Source organism: Scardinius erythrophthalmus (genome assembly GCF_964197995.2).
Source record: "Scardinius erythrophthalmus genome assembly, chromosome: 4".
NCBI lineage: Eukaryota > Metazoa > Chordata > Actinopteri > Cypriniformes > Leuciscidae > Scardinius > Scardinius erythrophthalmus.
In genome coordinates, this window is record NC_138224.1 from 9,088,290 (window position 1) to 9,111,415 (window position 23,126).

General features: G+C 43.1%; 1 protein-coding gene across 1 annotated transcript in view; it reads right to left on the reverse strand.

The window, feature by feature from the left end:
• Window positions 1-7,412: 7,412 nt before the first annotated feature.
• LOC308689067 (uncharacterized protein) overlaps window positions 7,413-23,126 on the reverse strand; it is a gene marked incomplete at both ends in the record, with an annotated part of 105,259 nt that continues 89,545 nt past the window's right edge. The window contains 17 exon segments of the mRNA XM_081362619.1: window positions 7,413-7,492; window positions 7,587-7,649; window positions 8,767-8,832; window positions 8,957-9,013; window positions 9,182-9,241; window positions 9,702-9,785; window positions 9,884-10,093; window positions 10,193-10,507; window positions 10,683-10,760; window positions 10,885-11,181; window positions 17,414-17,731; window positions 17,808-18,131; window positions 18,372-18,686; window positions 18,824-19,147; window position 19,392; window positions 19,395-19,696; window positions 20,017-20,124. Of these exon segments, the coding sequence (XP_081218745.1) occupies window positions 7,413-7,492; window positions 7,587-7,649; window positions 8,767-8,832; window positions 8,957-9,013; window positions 9,182-9,241; window positions 9,702-9,785; window positions 9,884-10,093; window positions 10,193-10,507; window positions 10,683-10,760; window positions 10,885-11,181; window positions 17,414-17,731; window positions 17,808-18,131; window positions 18,372-18,686; window positions 18,824-19,147; window position 19,392; window positions 19,395-19,696; window positions 20,017-20,124 (3,002 nt within the window).

Genomic DNA, 23,126 nt, shown 5'->3' on the forward strand with positions numbered 1-23,126 from the left:
ACTTTTCTAAAATCAGATGAATAATGAACAGACATGCTTTGAAACTGGTTAAGAGGCCATAAAAACATTAGATAAAAGATACAGGAAAATGTAAGGTTAAAATGTCATTTAAAATTTAAATCTTTTTAGAGAAAAGATATGAATAAGAAATATGAGCAGTTCATAGTCAGGGATGAGTGTGAGTGTTAATTCATGTTTGTACAGTATGTGTTAGTTTAGGACAACTATTCTGTCTGAATAGTGTGTATACATGTGTCATTAACCTCTGGAAAGAGTGTTTTAGCATTATAGATGGGTTAAGGCAAATGACAAAGTAAGCTGAGGATTGTGAGTCAATCTGATGAGAAGGCAACACAGAACAGGATGAGCTTTAAGTTGATTGATCATCGAGCTCTGTCTGTTAATTATTATTTTGGTCATTCATGATGTGCAGTAGATTTGAATTACTTTCTGGACAGGTTTAAGTATTGATAAATTAGAATTGTGAAGTCGTAGATAGCCGTCAGTCATGTGTTGAGAAAAAGTTATAAATTTGACAGCAACAAACACGTACAGTAGGCTAAGTAAATATCAGATTATCCAGAGAGCCCTTAACAGTTATGTATTGTAAAAAGGGGAAGATTGTTATTCGACTGACGTTGACGAAGTGTACTGACGCTGACAAAGTGTACACGACCTGACCTGACCAATTGATGACCGGGAGAATGTTCGTAGATGACAGTTGATTAAGAGACCAAACAATAGGCCTGAAAAGCAAGAAACGCTGTGAGACTAGGGGCCGTTGCCTTAAAAAACAATTTGATAAGAAGATGAAATTGTGGCCTTAAGTAATATTTTTATTTCAGAGGCAGAGAAAGATGGGAAACTTGGCTGAAGGACAACGTTTGGGTTAGCAAACTTTATCCAAACAAATGTTACCAAATAAATATGAACAAATATTGCAGTTTTCTATAGCTCAAACAGTAGAGCGTTAGCGCTTGTAACGCCAAAGTCATGGGTTCAATTTCCGAGGGAAAGCAAGAACTGATAAGAATGTAAATGTGTACTTTGAAATGGAAGTCACTATGGATAAAAGCGTCTGATAAAAGTAAGAGAATTTTATTATGTTAAATTTATGCACGAGATGGGTGTTGTGCATCAAGAGGAGGATGAATATGCTCATGGCGGGAACAAGAGAACGCACAGTAAAACAAGTGGTCAGATGAGTCTTTGAACTTTTTAGTATGGATAATTTGTATTCAGGCCACAAACAAAGACATTTCGGCCTCACAGGTGGGAAAAACAGTAAATCCAGGGGGGAAGGGCTAAACCCATTGTCTTCACAGCAGGCTGAGAGGTTATCTAGCTTTGACCTCATCGGTATATGAGGACAGTAAAAGTCCAGGAGGGGTTTATTTGAAGAACTTTATTTGTATTAACCAGCTAGATCTGGTTTACTAAGGGGTTCACATTTGCTGAAAGCCATCGCACAGGTGGGAAGATAAATGTTGGGAGGACATTGGGTTTAATTGTGTGCATTGTTTGTATTTTAAGTGTGCTAATAACAAGAATTGTTTTGACAGGAAACGCCGGAGCAGATGTGGCAGCACAGCAGACAAAAGAAAACTATGTGACAATAACCTCAACATTTGTTTTTCTTTACAGAAGATGCAGACTTTTGCGCATGGCATGAGCAAAGTGAAGAAACAGTGCCAAACCCTGTGTAATGCCTAACTTAAAATTTTCATTTTGCAGGATGTCAGGATGGATTGAACCAAACAGAACTGATTCTGTATTGTTTTGTTAACATGAACAACATGGGTTGAATGTTTTTTTCAGGGGAACAAGGACCCTGAGTGCTATTCAATGAGCAAGAAATTATCCGGTGATATGTTTCAGGTTGAAAATTTCACAGGTCACACCAAAGGGACGACACGACACGCGCTCACTAACAAAATCACTTAAGGCCTCCATTCGCAGGTGACAGTAGACAGTAAATGACTCATTCCAGTAGGGGTGCGATCGTGATCTAAGGGAAAATCTTGTAAGGATTTGAAAATGACTGAAGGATGTTAGACCTGGGTCCAAGCATCTGACCTAAACTATACCAACCAACATCAACAACCTCACACGCCAGCGCAAAGAATAAAGTAGGGGATCAATGATATGTGCTAGAAACAAATCTCCCCTGCCAACGTTGGAAAAAATCCTCTCTACGGCATGCAAAGTGTCATATTGGTGAAGATGGAACGTCCATGAGGCAACGAGATGATCAACATATCTGGAGAAAATGTTGACCAATTAATGGTTGAAGAAAAGTTTTGCGATTTTATTTGATTGAATCAAATTAGGGCTTAGTATTGATATACATGAAGGGTATAACTGTTCTTGAATTAAGACTTGAATTAATTCTATTCTTAAAGATTTAATAGTATAATGGGTTTGATTAGAAAACAGAAATGAATTTTTATTATTTTATTGGTTATCAGAGAATGATAAACAGGGGGGAGATGTTAATGAAAAATTCATTGTTCTTGTGTCCATTCATTTAAAACTTGTTGATTTCATTTGAGTGTGTGTAAAAGCATTTCTAACAGCTGAATTGGGGGTAGGAAAGAGCAGATGTAATAAACCAGATAGCCCGGGGAGATAACAAACACCTAGGCACGAGAAAGAATCTTAGTCGAAGAATACAGGATGTCATATAGTAGGGTCCCAGGCCCCCTCCTGAGGAAAGCAGGAGGTCATTTAGATTGTAAATGAAGGCCTTTTGGCTTCTCAGGGACAAAGAACAGCATGACCTGCCCAGGGGGGGGGGGTAGAACCAGTCCATACTAGATGTCTTTAAGGAAATTTACAGAGACTGGGAAAGGAGGAGTCAAGAATGTCAGAAACCTGTATAAAATGTCTCAGTTTTATTATGTCAGTAGGCTTTCTGTTTCACATCTGGGTGGCTGCGGTTGCGAAAAGATTCCTCAAAGAATAAAGCCTTTTTCTTCTTTATTACAATTTTGCCTTTTTGAGTGTTGTCTTACACCTGTGATGCTGTTTTTCCAAGTGAGATAAAAATTGCTTTTACATAATCATTGATTCTAAACTAGAACTCGTGTTAGTAATCTGGTTCCTAAGCTTAAGATAAAGCTTGGCTATCTTTATAGATCAAAATCATGCTTATCCATTCGCGCTAGGAAAAACCTGGTGATGGCCACTTTTCTTCCCATATTAGATTATGGTGATCTGATATATATGAATGCTTCTGCCCAATGTTTGAAGAAACTGGATGTTGTGTATCATTGTGCATTACGTTTTTCACTGGTTGTGGTTATAGGACACATCATTGTATCCTTTATTATACAGCTAAATGGCCCTCTCTTTATGCAAGAAGGTACACTTTATGTTTCATTTACAAGGTACTTCTTGGACTAGCTCCTACTTATTTGAGTGTCCTTTTAACAAGAAATCACGGCCATTATGGATTACGTTCAAATGATGTACTACACTTGTTGGTCCCCCGTGTCAAAACAGAATTAGGCAAAAAAGCCTTTATGTTTGCAGCACCTTCTGCCTGGAACATTCTTCAGAAATCGTTGAAAATGACTACCTTTATTTCTTATAGACAGTTTGTTTCAACTCTGAAAAATGTGGAGCAGGTGAACATTGGTCAGTGTAACTGTTCATAAAGTATTAAGCATTTTTCAGCACAGGGTCTTGTGATATATATGTATGTGTATTTGATGTGTTCTTTTATGTTGGAAATTGTTCTATGTTTTTTATGCTGCATCTTGGCCAGGTCTCTCTTGTAAAAGAGATTTTAATCTCAATGAGTTTTACCTGGTTAAATAAAGGATAAATAAAAAAATAAAAAAATAAAAAAAAAATTTTTTTTATTATTGCTTGACACAAATTTCACGATTTCAATTCAATTCAATTCTTGTGATTTGATTTAATATTGACTCATTTGGATAAATATTAGGTACACAAGATATGCGTTAATTTTTCTCAAGAAAAAAAAAATCTCATGCTAATAATGCTCTAATGCTGTAAACATACAGAGAGCCCTATCAGCTGGTAGTTTTATTTAAGGTTAAAGGTTAAAAACAACTCAAATTAAATACAATGCGTTTTTTATTATAAAATGATTATTTAATGATATAAGTAAAAATATAATAAATATGTAATATAGTACACATATTTAGCAAAATACTCTATACAGCTCTTTTTTCTAGCCAATTAACGTGCTATATATAGCCTATATTATGGTCATTATGGCTTTCCTGATAAATGTTTTGTGACATAATTGTTCTCCAGCTGTTTTATTGACCCCTTTCCGTGGTTGAAAAACACTGATTGATCGATATTATGTATGAGGAATATACATTTCGGTAAGTTGTACCGTATCTTTCAACATTGTTCATTCGAGAGAGCTCAAGCTGAGCCTCGCGTTCAAGCCTCTTCCAAGGACAGCAAGCCAAGTTTCACACATTTATTGTACACTTTATCTGCTGTAGTAATCGCCTAGCATGCAACAATAAAGAAAGCAGGGCAGAGAATGTTTTGTGTGGATCAAGATGTGGGATAAACAACACATTCTGGTGCCATTGATTTATGACCAACACTACCAGCTGTTCCTTGTAACAATAATGTTGTTCCACGTAATAGTAACATGTAGGCTATGTTCCACATAAAAAGGTTTCACCGGTGAACATACAACTGTTTCAAAACTGAACATTTTTTCCCCCGATGTGAGCTCTTCTCGCACGCTCTGATCCGAGCATTTAACCCTCTGGTGATCTTTGGTCACTTTTGTTTTAAATGTTTAAAAATCACAGCTTCATCTGAATGGTACGAAACTTTGTAACTTTTATGGCAGTTGGAATGTGAACACACAAAAAAAATTGAGGGCATGATTCGGGCTGGCTAAGGGGTCGTAAAAAAAACAAAACAAAATTTGTGTCTTCGGTCAAAAATTTGTGTCTTCGGTCAAAAATGACCGACCATAGGAAATTAATGGGAAATCGAAAATCTACAAATCAGCCACAATGCTGAAAAAAGTGCACAGCAATGAAGGTGTGAAACTCTAAAACATCAAGAGTGCAAAACAGACACACCCACTCACACACACACACACACACACACACACACACACACACACACACACACACACACACACACACACACACACACACACACACACACACACACACACACACACAGAGACACACTTATATACACACACGACTGTAATAGCTGTACAATAAAATAAATAATTCAACCACAATGCAGTCCAAAAGGGAACAGCAAGGAAGGGGTTACTCTCTAAAACATCAATAGTGCAAAACAGCCCCCCCCCACACACACACACACACACAGTTATGCACACAAATGAACTCATAGGGCTATTACCATACAGCAAAAATGAGTCAGAAGACTGAAATAAGAGGTTGAAATGAGATCAGATCCAGGTGGATTAGCTGTGATGAAGCATTCCTGTTCATTTTTGTTACATTTTTATTGAATTTTAATGTTACTTGTAACAAAATGCTTTCTCTGTATTCAGGTTTGACTGTAATAATAATGCAAAAATGTGTACACTTCATAAGGTTTTTATAAAACCTTGACAAAAGTAGTATTTGAGAAATTCTAAAAAATCCATTCAAATCCACATCTTAAAAGTAAGTAAGTAGAGAATTCACAAGCCTCTCCTTAGAGAGCTATACAGGCATCTAGTGGTAACACCATTAAATTACATGTTTTATTTTATTTTTCTCTCAATTAATCCACCTTCAAAATTTGATTTAAAAGGCCTCGGGCCCTATCATACACCTGACGCAATGCAGCGCCAAGCGCAACGCAAATGTTTTTGCTAGTTTCAGCCCAATGCAGTTATCATTTTCACGTCCTGCGCCACATTGTTTAAATAGCAAATGCATTAGAACGGTGGCCAAGAAGTGCAAAATAAACCACAATTCTGAAAACAAAACAACAAAATTATAAATGCAATGGAAAGACTAAAACAAATTAACAAGTTAGAAAACACAATAACAATTCCAAAAACAAAATAACAAATTAGAAAACACAACGACAATTCAGACAAAACGGAAAAGGTGGGTATATGTGGCGAATGGAAAACTGACCGCTGATAGGAAGAGACATCTGTCAATCTCGTCTTGAATCCAGAAACTCTGTTGCAGTAGGCCTGTATGTGCTGAGCTTAGAACTGCTGAAACCTTGCTATACAGTCGACAAAACTAAAGAGTCGATGCATGTCTCCAGTATTTTAATACGTTATGTTTTGATTAACACATTATAAACATTTAGTAAGCAGCAACCAAAAAAATACTAAAAGTACCAAAAGGTAGAATGACATTACCATATGGTTTCATTTATGGCTGCAACACTTGTGTATACTGTAATGAAATTGGAAAAAGTTACTGGGCTTTTTCCGGTCTGTAGTTTTTAACGATGGATATGAGCTGATGGGGTTCTGTTCTGTTGCTGAGCATTATTTACTCATAGCCTAATATAGTGTTAAAGTTATTACAAAGTGATTCATATGGTTTATTCACGTGTTACAGATTGTTGACTTACACATAGCCCAATATAACAAAACAAACAAATGTGTGTGTGTGTCTGTGTGCACTAACTTGGATGGATTAAATGCAGATTGACAAATTCCGACTCCAAATATGGGTTACCATACTTTGCCTTCACATGTCACTTTCACTTTCTTTGGCAGTCGTTGCCTAATGGTAAGAGAGGCAGACTGGTAACCCAAAGGTTGCAGGGTTTCATTCTCAATACCGGCAGGAAACGAGTGATGTGCCCTTGAGCAAAACACCTAAACACCAATCACTCCCCAGGAGCCACAGAAAAATGGCTGCCCACTGCTCCGAGTGTGTGTGTCCACAGTTTGCAGTGTGTGTGTTCATTACTGCTAATGTGTGTGGACTAAATTGGAGAGGAAAAATTCTGAGTTTGGGTTACCATACTTGGCCTTCACATTTCACATTCATCTACAGCCTGAGAATGGATTTAAAAGTAAAATGAAAAGCGATATGCATATTTATTTTTTGGTTAAACACACCTGACCACATAAAATAATAATATTTGATACAGATCGATTAATTAACAGGGTTATTGTAAAAGTTACTTAATCCAAAATATATGTAAAAATGTCAGCATTATCCACTCATAAAAAGTACAGTACATAAAAAGTACAGCCACCATGGTGAGGCTGTTACATCACATTTTTGTTTATTTGGTAATTTTGCAGAAAAGGCACTGATGTTTGTTTTACTGCTATTAACAAGGCCATAATAAACAATACAAAATCTCACAGAGGCATATACATTTAAATGCAAAAAACAAACAAAAATACATAAAAACCTGAGATTTGATATATCAATAGCAATTTCACTCAAACTTTTAAGTTTTCAAATTTCTTGAACCGGCGCGGTCATTGAGCCGAATGGCCCTCCTCCTTTTTTTGACTCCTCCTCCACATCATCATAATCTGTTATTAAAAACAAAATCTTAATTTATGTTGTAATCAGATAAATTGAGTCAATGAATCTGGAAAACATACTAACAATAACTTAATAACTTACCTAACAGGTTTCTCACATCTTCACTCACACTCATCACATCATCATAGTCCTCCTGAACTCCCTCTGATCAAGAATGACATAAAAAACATCAGAATATAAAACACTTAAACTGCGTCCCAATTCAGAGGCCGCATCATTCGAAGGCTGATTGCGTAGCGTGGCGAAGACTGTCCCAATTCAAAGCCTCCTTCAAATGCGGCCTCCAAATGTGCCTTTGTTTCCCCTGAAATGAAGAATACAACAGACGGATCCACTGTGGCCTTGCCTACCCCAGAATTCATTGCGCTCCGGTGACGACAGGATTATTTTTTAGAAAATTGCCGAATTACACTTTAAAAATGCAAGTATTGGGTTTCAGCTTACTCAAATATCTAACGATACAAATGTAAAAATAAAAAACTTTAAAGCTGTTCAAATGTTGACATATATTACTAAGATGTGATTATATATAGTTTATACTCTTTATTATATTTATATAGAAATGGACCATGGTGAACCAGTTTGTGAACCCTGTGAAAAGTCCAGTAAAAACGTTACTGCCGCTCATCATCGCTGTCACAGTTGCTAGGCGACAAGAACAATCCCCTGTAGACCGTCCCATTTAACAACACTCGTTTTGACCTTCGGGCCTTCAAAGGATGCAGCCTATGAATTGGGACACATCTTTATCTTATTTGAATCCCTGAATCCCTTTTCCCTTTAAGTGTATTGATTACACAAAGCTCATGTCTAATACTCATGTAAACATGTAAGGGTGATAATAAAATGTAGTTCTGTTCAACCCACCTATTTGCGAGCTCTGTCCATTAATGATGACATCATCATAATTCTCTAGCGTGTTAACTACATGTGCAAATATAAGCCCAAAAAGTTAAATATAAGCCAAAAAACATTAAGACAGTAATTTTAAAATATTATCAGTTATGAGGTTTATTTTAAAGGAATATATTTTTTTAAAAAAATCAATAAAAAAACATTTTTTGATATAAGAGTTCTGTCCACTGGTGATGACGTCATCATAGCTCTCAGGAGTGTCTTCTACAAAATCACACATTCATCACAAACATTAATGACATTCAAAACTTTTTTTTTTTTTATCCGTTAATATACTGAAATAACTTTAATATACTGAAGTATTTCAATATGCTGTTAAAGAATAACAGAACGACACCTGTCTCACGATCTGGTTTCAGTCCATCAGTGATGACATCATCATAGTATCCCGGTGTGATTTCCTTCATCTCTTCTGCATCAACACAGAATATGTTTGGATACAAAAGCCAAAATATGTCCTTTTTGCAGGTCATGAGACCATTAAGTTATTAATAATTTGGTAATGAATCATGTGATCAATTTAAAAGGTCACTGACCTTTCAGGACACTGTTGTTGGTGACATCATCATAATATACAGTCTTGAACTCTTTTGCTAAAATGGAGAACAGAATTTTAACATATTAATAAACAGCAGTATTTAAAGGGTATTGAGTCATTAGTCAAATATTTATTAGAATTTGTTAATTACGTTTATTTATTTAGGTTGATTTCAATGAAAAATTATTTTGAGTGGAATGAATATGCGCTTCTGCTGTCTAACCTGAGAGAAGCTCATCAGCATCTTCATACCCAGAATGCAGTTCTTCAGAGATGAGACTTCCTGTTAAAGGAGAGGAAAACAGTCAGGAACATGTTCATCATCACAAACAGACTGAATCCTCATTTCCATTGGATCAAAAAAACATTAGAGGCAGGCTGTTTGTTTTTTGTTAGGCCTATTAGCAAACACACATGTATCCTCACATGAACCCATGAATCCTCACTGCCTTCCAGAAATACACACAGGAAGAAACAAACACACACACACACACACACACACACGTACAAACATATGAACTTCTCCTTATTACCCTCTAAAAATACATATAGGAAGAAACACATACTCACTCACACACACACTCACACACACATAAACATGCACCTGCAGCTCTGTGGTTTTCTGTGAGGAATTCTCTGGTTTAAAGCCGGAGGTTTAACAGGACTAATAATAGATGAACATTAAGTGTCTGACAGACTCTCTTATTAATCATATTAAATAAGTTTTACAGCTCATGTCTCACCTCTCTGAGTGAAGTGATTGTGTCTGTGATGAATCTCCTCATAAACGGCCTCAGTCGTCGTCCTGTGTCTCCTCTTAGAGAGAGCTGTGAGTGTAGACAGACAAACCTGCTGTCAGTTCACAACACATGACTGATCACACACTGAATAACACACAATATGACAGTCTCTGGATCTTTCCTACCTCTCCTCATCACTCTGTTCTGCTGAATCAGTATAAGCAGTGGCACTAAGAGCAGTAAGAGCAAAACTCCCAGTACAACCACAAGCACAGAGAGAGACACTGGAGGAGTTTGTGGAGGAGTGACTGATGTTGAGCGCACTGTCTGAGAAACTGGAGGAGAAGCTGATGTTGTTGTGGCAGGAGTAGTGGACACTGACAAATCTGTCAAATCTAACAAAACAGACACAGACAGATTAAAAATCATGCAAATACACAGTTAGTAGCAAATGATGTGAAAATGACTAATATTGCTCAGTGTGTTGCTCTGACTTGCACAGGTGAGTCCAGCGTGCTCTTTGTGGGAGCAGTCAGTGTGGTTCTTCAGGGAGAGAGGACAGTCCCACAGGTGAATCTCATTCCCTCTGCACTCGACTCTGTTCAGCCACACAACACCTTCACCAGCACCAAAGGTTGAATTCCCATCAGCCCTCAGTGCTGCTCCACAACCCAGCTGCCTGCAGACCACCTGAGCATCGCTGATGTCCCACAGATCAGCACAGACTGAACCCCACACAGCGTTATGATACACCTCCAGCCTCCCAGAGCACCGGCCCAAACCTCTACTCAGTCTGAGAGGAACATGATCTAAATCACACACAGAAACATCACTGACCAGAAATACATTTACAATGCATTTTATGACTATTTAAAGTTGAGACAAATTATGAATGTGGAATGTGGATTCAGTGTACAAGTGCTCAGATATTAATAATTCAAGATACTGTGAAAGAAAGAAAATACATCCTTATAATTATCTTACTTGAACACTGTCTCTGGTGAGGAGATTCTGAGGTAGAACATGTCAGACGACTCCGAGGAGATTCACGAGTCTGCTCCTCTAAAATTAAAACGTTAAAATTGAACTCAATACTGAATATAAAAATTATAAATATTAATAATAATCATACTGAAACAAACATGACTTTTTCCAACTATCTTAAATCAGTTAAATATGATCTTACCTGAGCAGGTGATCTTGGCCACTTCATTATCACAGTCATTCTGTCCCCAGGGTGAAGATGGACACTGCCATAGAGTGGAATCATGACGTCGACATTTAAGTTTATCAAGCCAATTATGAGACTTCAGTCCCTCTGAAGAACTGGGTTCACTGCCAGATCTTCCACAGTTCAGCTCTTGACAGATCAGACTCGCTGTGTCTGTGTCCATCTTGTTGTAACACACATTTCCCCAGGATCCATTGTAGAAAACCTCCACATTCCCTTCACAGCCCTCAGTTAACCTGATCTCTTTAAACTCTAGATGGAAAAAAATGAGATTGTTAATCAATGCATTTAAAACAATTAACTCTTTAATGTCTTCTCACTGTCTTTTAAAAAGGAAACAATTTAATACAAAACATGAACACAAGATGCAAAACATCACACATCTCTTGCAAAAGCAAACACTTCATTTAAATCTATATTACAGGGTTTTTTATTTTATATTTTATATTGTTTACACACTATGTACTTGAGGCCCACTTAGCGTAACCATTCAATCATATTCCTAATCTTCAGACCAAGTCTGCAAAACTGCAAGCAGTCAATGTGAAAAATGTAGAACACAAAAAACGATTTTATCTTTTGCTTGTTCAGTGCAGTGTAGTGTACAGGAGTTTGTCACACTTACATGTATGTGCACAAATACTGTACATACAGCATGTATGCTCAATCGATACATTTTACAGTTATTGAACGGAACTGACTTGAGCTGAATTATGACACTATTGGCTTGTTAGAGCTGCTTTATATCATAATTAAAATTGTTACAATTGTGAAGCTTCTTTGAAACAATCTGTATTATATAAAGCGCTACTGAAATAAATGTGAATTGACTTGTTGTCACATGCCTGTCCTGTCTTGTGCTGCACATGGGTGTTTTGTTATTTTGGGCCATGTGCTCATGTCATTGTCTGATCCCTCCCACTTGTTATCTGATTATTGTTTGAGTTTTTCCACCTGTTCCCTCTTGATTAGTTCCCTTTATAAGTCCCCTCTTGTTTGCAGTCTGTGTCGGTTCATTGTCTAATGTTCTTGTGTTTTGTTCCCAGTGTTTTGATCTGTTTAAGTTTTGTTCTAGTGTTTTCCCCCACGTGGGAGTTTTGTTTGTACCTTTTTGCTTGTTTTGTTAATTAAAGTCTTATCTTGTTTTGCTGCATTTGAGTCCTCGTTTATGTTTCTTGACCGTATCGTGACAGAATGAACCGACCCATGAGGACTCAGCGGAGAAAGGGGGCGCAACCAGTCTCCTGTCCGCACTGGGAGCGGATTCTCCAATTTCAGAAACTAATCTCCCTTCGTCAGCAGGGGACGGGGGTGAGAGAATTCAGTCACGTGTTTTGTAGCGCAGCTGAGGGGCTGAATCTTGACGTGGAGGCTCGTAAAGACTTATTTAATCATGCGCTCGACGAACCGATGGACTGGCTGATCCGATCGGCGTTTGACGGGGTCACTTTTGAGGCGATGGTGGAGGGTCTTATTCGCCATCAGGAGAGAATGGCCAGGAAGGTGGTCCCAGTTCTGGTGATCCCGAGTCCGATGGTCCCGAGTCCAGTGGTCCCAGTTCCGGTGGTCCCGAAACGAAGGAGAAGGAAGACTCCCTCCGTCCCAGTCCCGGTGGTCCCAGTCCCGGTGGTCCCGAGTCCGGTGGTCCCAGTTCCGGTGGTCCCGAGTCCGGTGGTCCCAGTTCCGGTGGTCCCAGTTCCGGTGATCCCGAGTCCGGTTCACGTCACGCCTGCCGAGCCTGTGTCTTCGGACAAGATGGCCGCCGCCGAGCCTTTTCACGTCACGCCTGCCGAGCCTGTGTCTTCGGACAAGATGGCCGCCGCCGAGCCTGTTCACGTCACGCCTGCCGAGCCTGTGTCTTCGGACAAGATGGCCGCCGCCGAGCCTGTTCACGTCACGCCTGCTGAGCCTGTGTCTTCGGACAAGATGGCCGCCGCCGAGCCTGTTCACGTCACGCCTGCCGAGCCTGTGTCTTTGGACAAGATGGCCGCCGCCGAGCCTGTTCACATCACGCCTGCCGAGCCTGTGTCCCCTGACAAGATGGCCGCCGTCGAGCCGGTGTCTGTTCCTGAGCCTGAGCCGGTGGTGCCAGTTCCAGGACCTGAGCCGGTGGTGCCAGTTCCAGTGCCTGAGCCGGTGGTGCCAGTTCCAGTGCCAGTTCCAGTGGTGCTAGTTCCAGTGCCTGAGCCGGTGGTGCCAGTTCCAGTACCAGTTCCGGTGGTACCAGTTCCAGTGCCTGAGCTGGTGGTGCCTGAGCCAGTGGTGCCAGTTCCAGTGCCTGAGCCAGTGGTGCCAGTTCCAGTGCCTGAGCCGGTGGTGCCAGTTCCAGTGCCTGAGCCGGTGGTGCCAGTTCCAGTGCCTGAGCCGGTGGTGCCAGTTCCAGTGCCTGAGCCGGTGGTGTCAGTTCCAGTTCCTGAGCCGGTGGTGTCAGTTCCTGAGCCGGTGGTGTCAGTTCCTGAGCCGGTGGTGTCAGTTCCTGAGCCGGTGGTGTCAGTTCCTGAGCCGGTGGTGTCAGTTCCTGAGCCGGTGGTGTCAGTTCCTGAGCCGGTGGTGTCAGTTCCTGAGCCGGTGGTGTCAGTTCCTGAGCCGGTGGTGTCAGTTCCTGAGCCGGTGGTGTCAGTTCCTGAGCCGGTGGTGTCAGTTCCTGAGCCGGTGGTGTCAGTTCCTGAGCCGGTGGTGTCAGTTCCTGAGCCGGTGGTGTCAGTTCCTGAGCCGGTGGTGTCAGTTCCTGAGCCGGTGGTGTCAGTTCCTGAGCCGGTGGTGTCAGTTCCTGAGCCGGTGGTGTCAGTTCCTGAGCCGGTGGTGTCAGTTCCTGAGCCGGTGGTGTCAGTTCCTGAGCCGGTGGTGTCAGTTCCTGAGCCGGTGGTGTCAGTTCCTGAGCCGGTGGTGTCAGTTCCTGAGCCGGTGGTGTCAGTTCCTGAGCCGGTGGTGTCAGTTCCTGAGCCGGTGGTGTCAGTTCCTGAGCCGGTGGTGTCTGTTCCAGTTCCTGAGCCGGTGGTGTCTGTTCCAGTTCCTGAGCCAGTGGTTCCAGTTCCTGAGCCGGTGTCTGTTCCAGTTCCTGAGCCGGTGGTGTCAGTTCCTGAGCCGGTGGTGTCTGTTCCAGTTCCTGAGCCGGTGGTGTCTGTTCCAGTTCCTGAGCCGGTGGTGTCTGTTCCAGTTCCTGAGCCAGTGGTTCCAGTTCCTGAGCCGGTGGTGTCTGTTCCAGTTCCTGAGCCAGTGGTTCCAGTTCCTGAGCCGGTGTCTGTTCCAGTTCCTGAGCCGGTGGTGTCAGTTCCTGAGCCGGTGGTGTCAGTTCCTGAGCCGGTGGTGTCTGTTCCAGTTCCTGAGCCGGTGGTGTCTGTTCCAGTTCCTGAGCCGGTGGTGTCTGTTCCAGTTCCTGAGCCAGTGGTTCCAGTTCCTGAGCCGGTGTCTGTTCCAGTTCCTGAGCCGGTGGTGTCAGTTCCTGAGCCGGTGGTGTCTGTTCCAGTTCCTGAGCCGGTGGTGTCTGTTCCAGTTCCTGAGCCGGTGGTGTCTGTTCCAGTTCCTGAGCCAGTGGTTCCAGTTCCTGAGCCGGTGGTGTCTGTTCCAGTTCCTGAGCCAGTGGTTCCAGTTCCTGAGCCGGTGTCTGTTCCAGTTCCTGAGCCGGTGGTGTCAGTTCCTGAGCCGGTGGTGTCAGTTCCTGAGCCGGTGGTGTCTGTTCCAGTTCCTGAGCCGGTGGTGTCTGTTCCAGTTCCTGAGCCAGTGGTTCCAGTTCCTGAGCCGGTGTCTGTTCCAGTTCCTGAGCCGCCGGTGTCTGTTCCAGTTCCTGAGCCGGTGGTGTCAGTTCCTGAGCCGGTGGTGTCAGTTCCTGAGCCGGTGGTGTCAGTTCCTGAGCCGGTGGTGTCAGTTCCTGAGCCGGTGGTGTCTGTTCCAGTTCCTGAGCCGGTGGTGTCTGTTCCAGTTCCTGAGCCAGTGGTTCCAGTTCCTGAGCCGGTGTCTGTTCCAGTGCCTGAGCCGGTGGTGTCTGTTCTAGTGCCTGAGCCAGTGGTTCCAGTTCCTGAGCCGGTGGTGTCTGTTCCAGTTCCTGAGCCGGTGGTGTCTGTTCCTGTTCCTGAGCCGGTGGTGTCGTCTCCGCCGTGGCCGCCCGAGGGTTGTCTCCGCCCTGGCCGCCCGAGGGGTCGTCTCCGCCCTGGCCGCCCGAGGGGTCGTCTCCGCCCTGGCCGCCCGAGGGGTCGTCTCCGCCCTGGCCGCCCGAGGGGTCGTCTCCGCCCTGGCCGCCCGAGGGGTCGTCTCCGCCCTGGCCGCCCGAGGGGAGGTCTCCGCCCTGGCCGCCCGAGGGGAGGTCTCCGCCCTGGCCGCCCGAGGGGAGGTCTCCGCCCTGGCCGCCCGAGGGGAGGTCTCCGCCCTGGCCGCCCGAGGGGAGGTCTCCGCCCTGGCCGCCCGAGGGGAGGTCTCCGCCCTGGCCGCCCGAGGGGAAGTCTCCGCCCTGGCCGCCCGAGGGGAGGTCTCCGCCCTGGCCGCCCGAGGGGAGGTCTCCGCCCTGGCCGCCCGAGGGGAGGTCTCCGCCCTGGCCGCCCGAGGGGAAGTCTCCGCCCTGGCCGCCCGAGGGGAAGTCTCCGCCCTGGCCGCCCGAGGGGAAGTCTCCGCCCTGGCCGCCCGAGGGGAAGTCTCCGCCCTGGCCGCCCGAGGGGAAGTCTCCGCCCTGGCCGCCCGAGGGGAAGTCTCCGCCCTGGCCGCCCGAGGGGAAGTCTCCGCCCTGGCCGCCCGAGGGGAAGTCTCCGCCCTGGCCGCCCGAGGGGAAGTCTCCGCCCTGGCCGCCCGAGGGGAAGTCTCCGCCCTGGCCGCCCGAGGGGAAGTCTCCGCCCTGGCCGCCCGAGGGGAAGTCTCCGCCCTGGCCGCCCGAGGGGAAGTCTCCGCCCTGGCCGCCCGAGGGGAAGTCTCCGCCCTGGCCGCCCGAGGGGAAGTCTCCGCCCTGGCCGCCCGAGGGGAAGTCTCCGCCCTGGCCGCCCGAGGGGAAGTCTCCGCCCTGGCCGCCCGAGGGGAAGTCTCCGCCCTGGCCGCCCGAGGGGAAGTCTCCGCCCTGGCCGCCCGAGGGGAAGTCTCCGCCCTGGCCGCCCGAGGGGAAGTCTCCGCCCTGGCCGCCCGAGGGGAAGTCTCCGCCCTGGCCGCCCGAGGGGAAGTCTCCGCCCTGGCCGCCCGAGGGGAAGTCTCCGCCCTGGCCGCCCGAGGGGAAGTCTGCTCCGCCCTGGCCGCCCGAGGGGAAGTCTCCGCCCTGGCCGCCCGAGGGGAAGTCTCCGCCCTGGCCGCCCGAGGGGAAGTCTGCTCCGCCCTGGCCGCCCGAGGGGAAGTCTCCGCCCTGGCCGCCCGATGGACAGTCTGCTCCGCCCTGGCCGCCCGAAGGAGAGTCTCCACCCTGGTCTGTTCCTCCCGTCCCGCCCTGGTCTGTTCCTCCCGTCCCGCCCTGGTCTGTTCCTCCCGTCCCGCCCTGGTCTGTTCCTCCCGTCCCGCCCTGGTCTGTTCCTCCCGTCCCGCCCTGGTCTGTTCCTCCCGTCCCGCCCTGGTCTGTTCCTCCCGCCCCGCCCTGGTCTGATGGAGCGTCTGGTAGTCGCTCCGTAGGGAGGGGGTAATGTCACATGCCTGTCCTGTCTTGTGCTGCACATGGGTGTTTTGTTATTTTGGGCCATGTGCTCATGTCATTGTCTGATCCCTCCCACTTGTTATCTGATTATTGTTTGAGTTTTTCCACCTGTTCCCTCTTGATTAGTTCCCTTTATAAGTCCCCTCTTGTTTGCAGTCTGTGTCGGTTCATTGTCTAATGTTCTTGTGTTTTGTTCCCAGTGTTTTGATCTGTTTAAGTTTTGTTCTAGTGTTTTCCCCCACGTGGGAGTTTTGTTTGTACCTTTTTGCTTGTTTTGTTAATTAAAGTCTTATCTTGTTTTGCTGCATTTGAGTCCTCGTTTATGTTTCTTGACCGTATCGTGACACTTGTATGCATATTCAGTATATATCCAAGGGTCAAAAGTTTATTTGTTTCTCAAAAATTCAGTTTTGATTTCTAAGTGATCAAATTAGGTATATTTACACTATAAAAATAAATGCAAGAGGGTAAAAATATTTTCTTTCTTTGTGAAAAACATTGCGTTTTGAAGGAGACGGGGTGGTGGAGGGATGCAGAAAACACTGTCGAGGAACATAGGTGAGTCGGCTACGTATTTATAGGCCCCGTTTCATGCTGATTGGATAGATCATTTGAACGTGCTCCCCCTGAACTTTGTTAATAAAACATCAATTAGTGCTGTAGATTTAGTGCCGTGCCTCAGCTCAAGTAAGTTTAGAAAACTGTCAGAGTATTTTAGTATTCTGTCTACATTTGAAAAATGCACTTGTATTAACAGAATTGGTTCATGTTTTTTTTTTTCTTGACTTATATTTAACATGAATAAGTACACCTGATATCATCGGTCACATACATAGGTTATTGAAATGTTTAAAATTTCGCCAAATTATTATTGAACTTATTGTTTACCTGAGCACACAACTCCTACATCCTCCTTGTGTTGACAGTCATGTTTCCCCCAGCCTGGAGAAGAGCAGTTCCACAGGGACGTCTCATTCCCCTCACACTCCACCTCATCCAGCCATATGGGTCCAGAACCAGGACCAAACCAGGCTGGTACCTGCTGGTTACTGAGGGCCACTCCACACTGCAGCTGTCTGCACACCACATGGGCATCTTTAATATCCCAGGAGTCATCACACACTGTCCCCCATGAGCCGCTGTGAAAAACCTCCAGCCTCCCTGCACAGTCTCCCCCAGAACCCACCAGCCTGATGGACCCGCGACCTGATATTCAGAGAGAGAAAAACACATTATTGATCACTAACAACTGAAGAATCTGCCCAGATGTTGTTGTTCTCACCAAGGCAGGTGATTGACAGCTGTTGTGTGGAGCTGCAGTTGAGAGTTTGTGGAGAGCTGCAGTTCCCCAGATGAGCTTCACTCCCAGAGCACTGGAAGCCCGTCACACACTCATGACTGTGTTCAGGACTGGATGAAGAGGAGCCGGAGAAGTTCAGCACAGAGCCACAGCCCAGCTGTCTGCAGACCACAGAGGATTCAGTGAGACTCCAGGAGTCCAGCAGAACTCTCCTCCAGACCTGATGGATGGAAACTTCCAGCTCCCCCTCACACTGTCTCTCTCCAGACAACCGCACCAGACCATCATGAACAGCCAGAGAGGAATCTGAGGAGAAGATCTCATGTTTTACTAAAATATTGCAAGTTTGTGAATATACTTTCCATCAATAATACATATATAAAAAAAATCTGAAATAAATGACAAGAACATTTTCTTTCATTTTGAAATGACACTACACTACACATGTTGTGAAATTACACATGGTGAGATGAAATACAAATTTTTTTTTTTTTTTAATCTTTCAGCAGCTCACTATCAGTGAATCTTCCAGTAATATAAACTCACCCGAGCAGACGACTCCAACATCTCGTCTATGAGAACATTCAGCTCGACTCCATGAAGAGACGGAACATTCTGAGAGTTTTGTTTCATTCCCGTCACAATCAAACACATCAGCCCAGATTTCACCACTTCCCTCTCCAAACCAGTCTGATCCCACAACAGACACAGCAATCCCACAATTCAGCTGTCTACAGAGGACACTGGCAGCTCTCATATCCCAGCATGAATCACACACTGTGCCCCATTTACTGAAGTACTGACGCTCAACTCGACCAGAACAGACGTCAGGGCCATTGACCAGTCTGAGATCAGTGTAACCTGGACAAAGAACAAAGAGTTTACTGAAACAAATCAAATTATTACATTTATATTTAACCAAGAATAATCAAATAATTAGATGTAGTATTTAATTAGATTCCTCTATACAGTAGAGTGGCTGAACATTGATATTTTACCAGAACATATCAGTCCCACGTTGTGTTCATGGGTGCAGTTTATATTATGTGAGGTTGATGATTGACAGCATCGAATGTGTGATTCATTTCCTCTGCACTGAATCTCTTGTGTCCACATCTGAGCGTCTACTTTGCCAAACGCATCTTCTCCCAGCACCTGTACAGGAGCCCCACAGTCCAGCTCTCTACACACAACCTCTGCATCCTGCTGGTCAAAGGCAGCGTCACACACTGTGCCCCATCGTCCTCCAATATACATCTCCACTCTTCCAGAACAAAGGTAAGAACCAGAAACAAGACTAGGCCTTCCGTAGTTTTTGGTTTCTGATTACATTTACACAAAAGAGAAGACCATCTGTCACTATGATTATGACATGGACATAAAACAACACCAGATTTCTTTAATGGATTAAAACCAATGAGAAGTTCAGACCATGAAATGCTTAATAATAATTAATTGTCTATAATTTGCTTTGAAAATAAATTACACACAATTATTTTAAATTGCAAATAAGATTTATCAATAAGTATCAATGAAAGTCTGATCAGTGATGCAAAGTCCGCTCACCTGAGCATCTTGATGATGACCACAGTCATGAACAACACCCCATCCTCTTGACCCACAGTTCTTCAGTGTTGACTCTGATCCACTACAGAACACATTATCTATCCAGATTTGTCCTGATCCTTGTCCAAAGCGAGCATTACCCACAGCGTCTAGAGCCTTTCCACATCCTATCTCTCTACACACCACTGCAGCATCAGTCATATCCCAGTTCCAATGACACACTGTTCCCCACTGACCATCATGATGAACCTCCACTCTACCAGCACAGGGACTGTTACCACCAACTAACCTCACAGTCTCAAAATCTGTACATGAAAGAGAGAAAGGGATCGAATCATGCAAAGTCAATAAACATAAGATGTAAAAAGTTGGTAAATAGAAATATATATAAATATTTTGACCTGGACAACTAAAGCTGGGCATGAGTGTATAACAAATTGGATTCCTGTAAAAGCTCAAATAATTTATAAAATGTAATTGATAATGAATGATCTAGTGTCAAGATCTTAGTTTCTAGATATTACAAAGGCTTCTATTCAGTTTGTAGTGGTATAATGCAATCATAAACAAACTACTTATTTAAAAATGTTAAATTTTACATCTTTAAAATCAATTTTGTACTTACCAGATGTGGTTATAGTGACTATAGAGGAGAGTAAAACGAGTGTCAGAAATCCCTCCATCTTCTTCTGCTCGTCACACTGTTTGTTTGACTCTGTTTCTCCTCTGCTCCCTCAAACACACTGAAGAAACTGGCTCCTGTCAGTCCCCTAAAGAGAGAGAGACTCTCACAGCTGCCAATGACACTCACTGTTCCCTTATTAGACACAACAGAGGAAATCATCAAACACAACCACTGACAAATCACACAGCAGCATTTTTATTTTCTCCATATATATCAATAAAGTGTGAGCGCTGATGAGCCGGACTCCTCCTCCAGTGTGAAGAGACACTTCACTGAGGACAGACTCGTGTCAGTCATATGTCAGCGTGGAGAGAAAGTCACTCTAAACTTACAGGAGATTGATAGAGAAACACTGCAGGTTATATTCAGCATCAAAGCCTGTCACTGCACAAACAACAAGACTGACTGATGACTGACTGCTCGCTTACTGAAGCTTCATTTCACACACAAAAATACTTGATCTTTGTTATAAATATATAAATCATATTAAACTGAACATTTTAAAGTTATTTTTGGAACAAATGTGTATATTATCAAGTGTATTATTATATTCTAACCAAGAGCACATTAACAGTATGTTAATAAATTATTAAATAAACTGGAATGGTTGTGTACAACAAACAGAAAAGTTTCAGACCACATTTGTAAATAAACATTGTTTCTTTTCCACATATATTCATTTGGCATTATATTCAACACATTTGTAGCTGTAATGTGTTAAATATTGCAATGCATAATTCATCCAGCAGAAGGCAGCAAAACACTTATTATAAAGAGAAGCAGAAAAGAGTCTGGTCTATGTTAGAGCTTCTCATAGCCTACATTTTTATTGGCAGAAAATGTAAATTACTTTGTTTACAGCTACTTTGTTTATAGCTACAATTTTAATTTATTAGATAGAGTGAAGTCAGCAAAATTGGGACACTTTTTTGTTAAACTGTGTAGGCTATTAAATACAAATAAATCTATTCTACACTGTTAATGTTTTAAGCATCTCTAAAAAGATGTCTAGAGTAGACATCTTGTTGTCTTGAGTAATCTATTGCGCAACCAAAACATGAACTCACTTGTCACTGATGATAAACATCCAGCGGGAAAAAACACAATGTCACTGTGCTCTGCAGGTATCGCAGCATTACCAAGCAGTTTTTCCGCAAGGCAGATGGCGTGGTGGTCATCTACGACATCACAATGGAGGACAGTTTCAGATCAGTCCGCCCCTGGCTGATCAGCATACAGGAGGCCGTAGGCGACCCTATCCCTGTCATGCTCCTGCTGGGCAACAAATCTGACCAGGAGAATGAGCGAGAAGTGCAGACAAAGGAGGCTGATATGCTTGCAGAGGTGTGCTCTCTCTCACACACAGCATATCCTACAATATTTACATTATATGCTTTGCTTTCACAAGTCTACATCACTATGTCCAACACATTATGCACAGATGTTTGTTATATTTGGTAGGAAGCAAACCTGATGTTCTACGAGTGCAGTGCTTATACTGGAGCTAATGTGTTGAAGGCCATGATACATCTGGCCAGGTAAGAACTGAAAAACACATGAATACAATGTTACCAAACGTATTAAGTTTAGCTGTGATCTTTGTAACACCTCACCCAGGGGTGCAACCCACAAAAAAGAGACATTTATAAAACTGTGAGACAGCTAACTGTCTGCAAACATTATCAGATGTCGAATGTTGAGATCACATGACCAGCCCAATACTACTAAATACTACACAGTAACCCCACTATAATCACACCTCCAGCTGTCGAACAAATTAAAAATGGTTACATTTAAATAAATGTAAGTTAAATTTATGTAAGTGTTCATTAATGATAATAAATATCAAAGTTGCATTTACAGAATCCAATAAAATATAAATTATTTTCTTAATGTTTTTGGTTGTGCTCCCATTTTTTATTTATTCGACAGCTATATCTGTCTATCTATCTATCTATTTATCTATCTATCTGTCTATCTGCCTATCTATATATCTATCTGTCTATCTATCTATCTATCTATCTATCTATCTATCTATCTATCTACCTATAGATATATACATATATAGAGATATAGATATATATAAAATAAAAAATAAGAAGACTTTTATGTTAAGGAACACTGATGTTTTTGCAGAGTCCTGAGGGAACAGGAGGACAGAGTATGGGTTATGGGTGATATCACTCTGTGCTTTATGTATCATCATCAGACCTTTTACTCAATGTAAATAATTTAATGTTGGCTGCAAATTCACTTATACCTGAATCAAGCACTAATAGCGTAATGTGTAAAAAGGTTTATGTCAAGTCAAGTCAAGTCAAGTCAACTTTATTTATATAGCGCTTTTCACAATACAGATTGTATCAAAGCAGCTTCACAGTATTAAATAAAATAGTACATCAGTGTTTGTTTCTGGTGTAAAACATCCACGTTTGGTAATGCAGATCAATAGCACTGTTGAATCGATTAATCAAATTAAGTATCCCCAACTGAGCAAGCCAAAGGCAACAGTGGCAAGGAACCGAAAAACTCCATTAGGTGACCTAATGGAGAAAAAAAAACCTTGGGAGAACCCAGGCTCAGTCGGGGGCCAGTTCTCCTCTGGCGTTTATGAAGTAGAGACCGGATTTAACTGTAAGATTAAAATATTATATGAATGCCTGGCTGAAGAGATGCGTCTTTAATCTAGTTTTAAACTGGGAGAGCGAATCTGAGCAAAGAACAGTATCAGGAAGGCTATTCCAGAGTTTTGGTGCTAAATGTGAAAATGCTCTCCCTCCTTTGGTGGATCTGGATATCCTAGGTATGACCAGAAGCCTCGAATTTAGTGACCTTAAAGAGCGCGATGGATTATAGGGCGATAGAAGATCCGTTAAATAAACTGGAGCTAAGCCGTTTAGGGCTTTATAAGTCAGTAGCAATACCTTGTAATTAATACGGAACTTTATAGGTAACCAATGTAGTGATGATAAAATTGGTGTTATATGGTCAAACTTTCTTGATCTAGTAAGAACTCTAGCGGCGGCATTTTGGACTAACTGTAGCTTGTT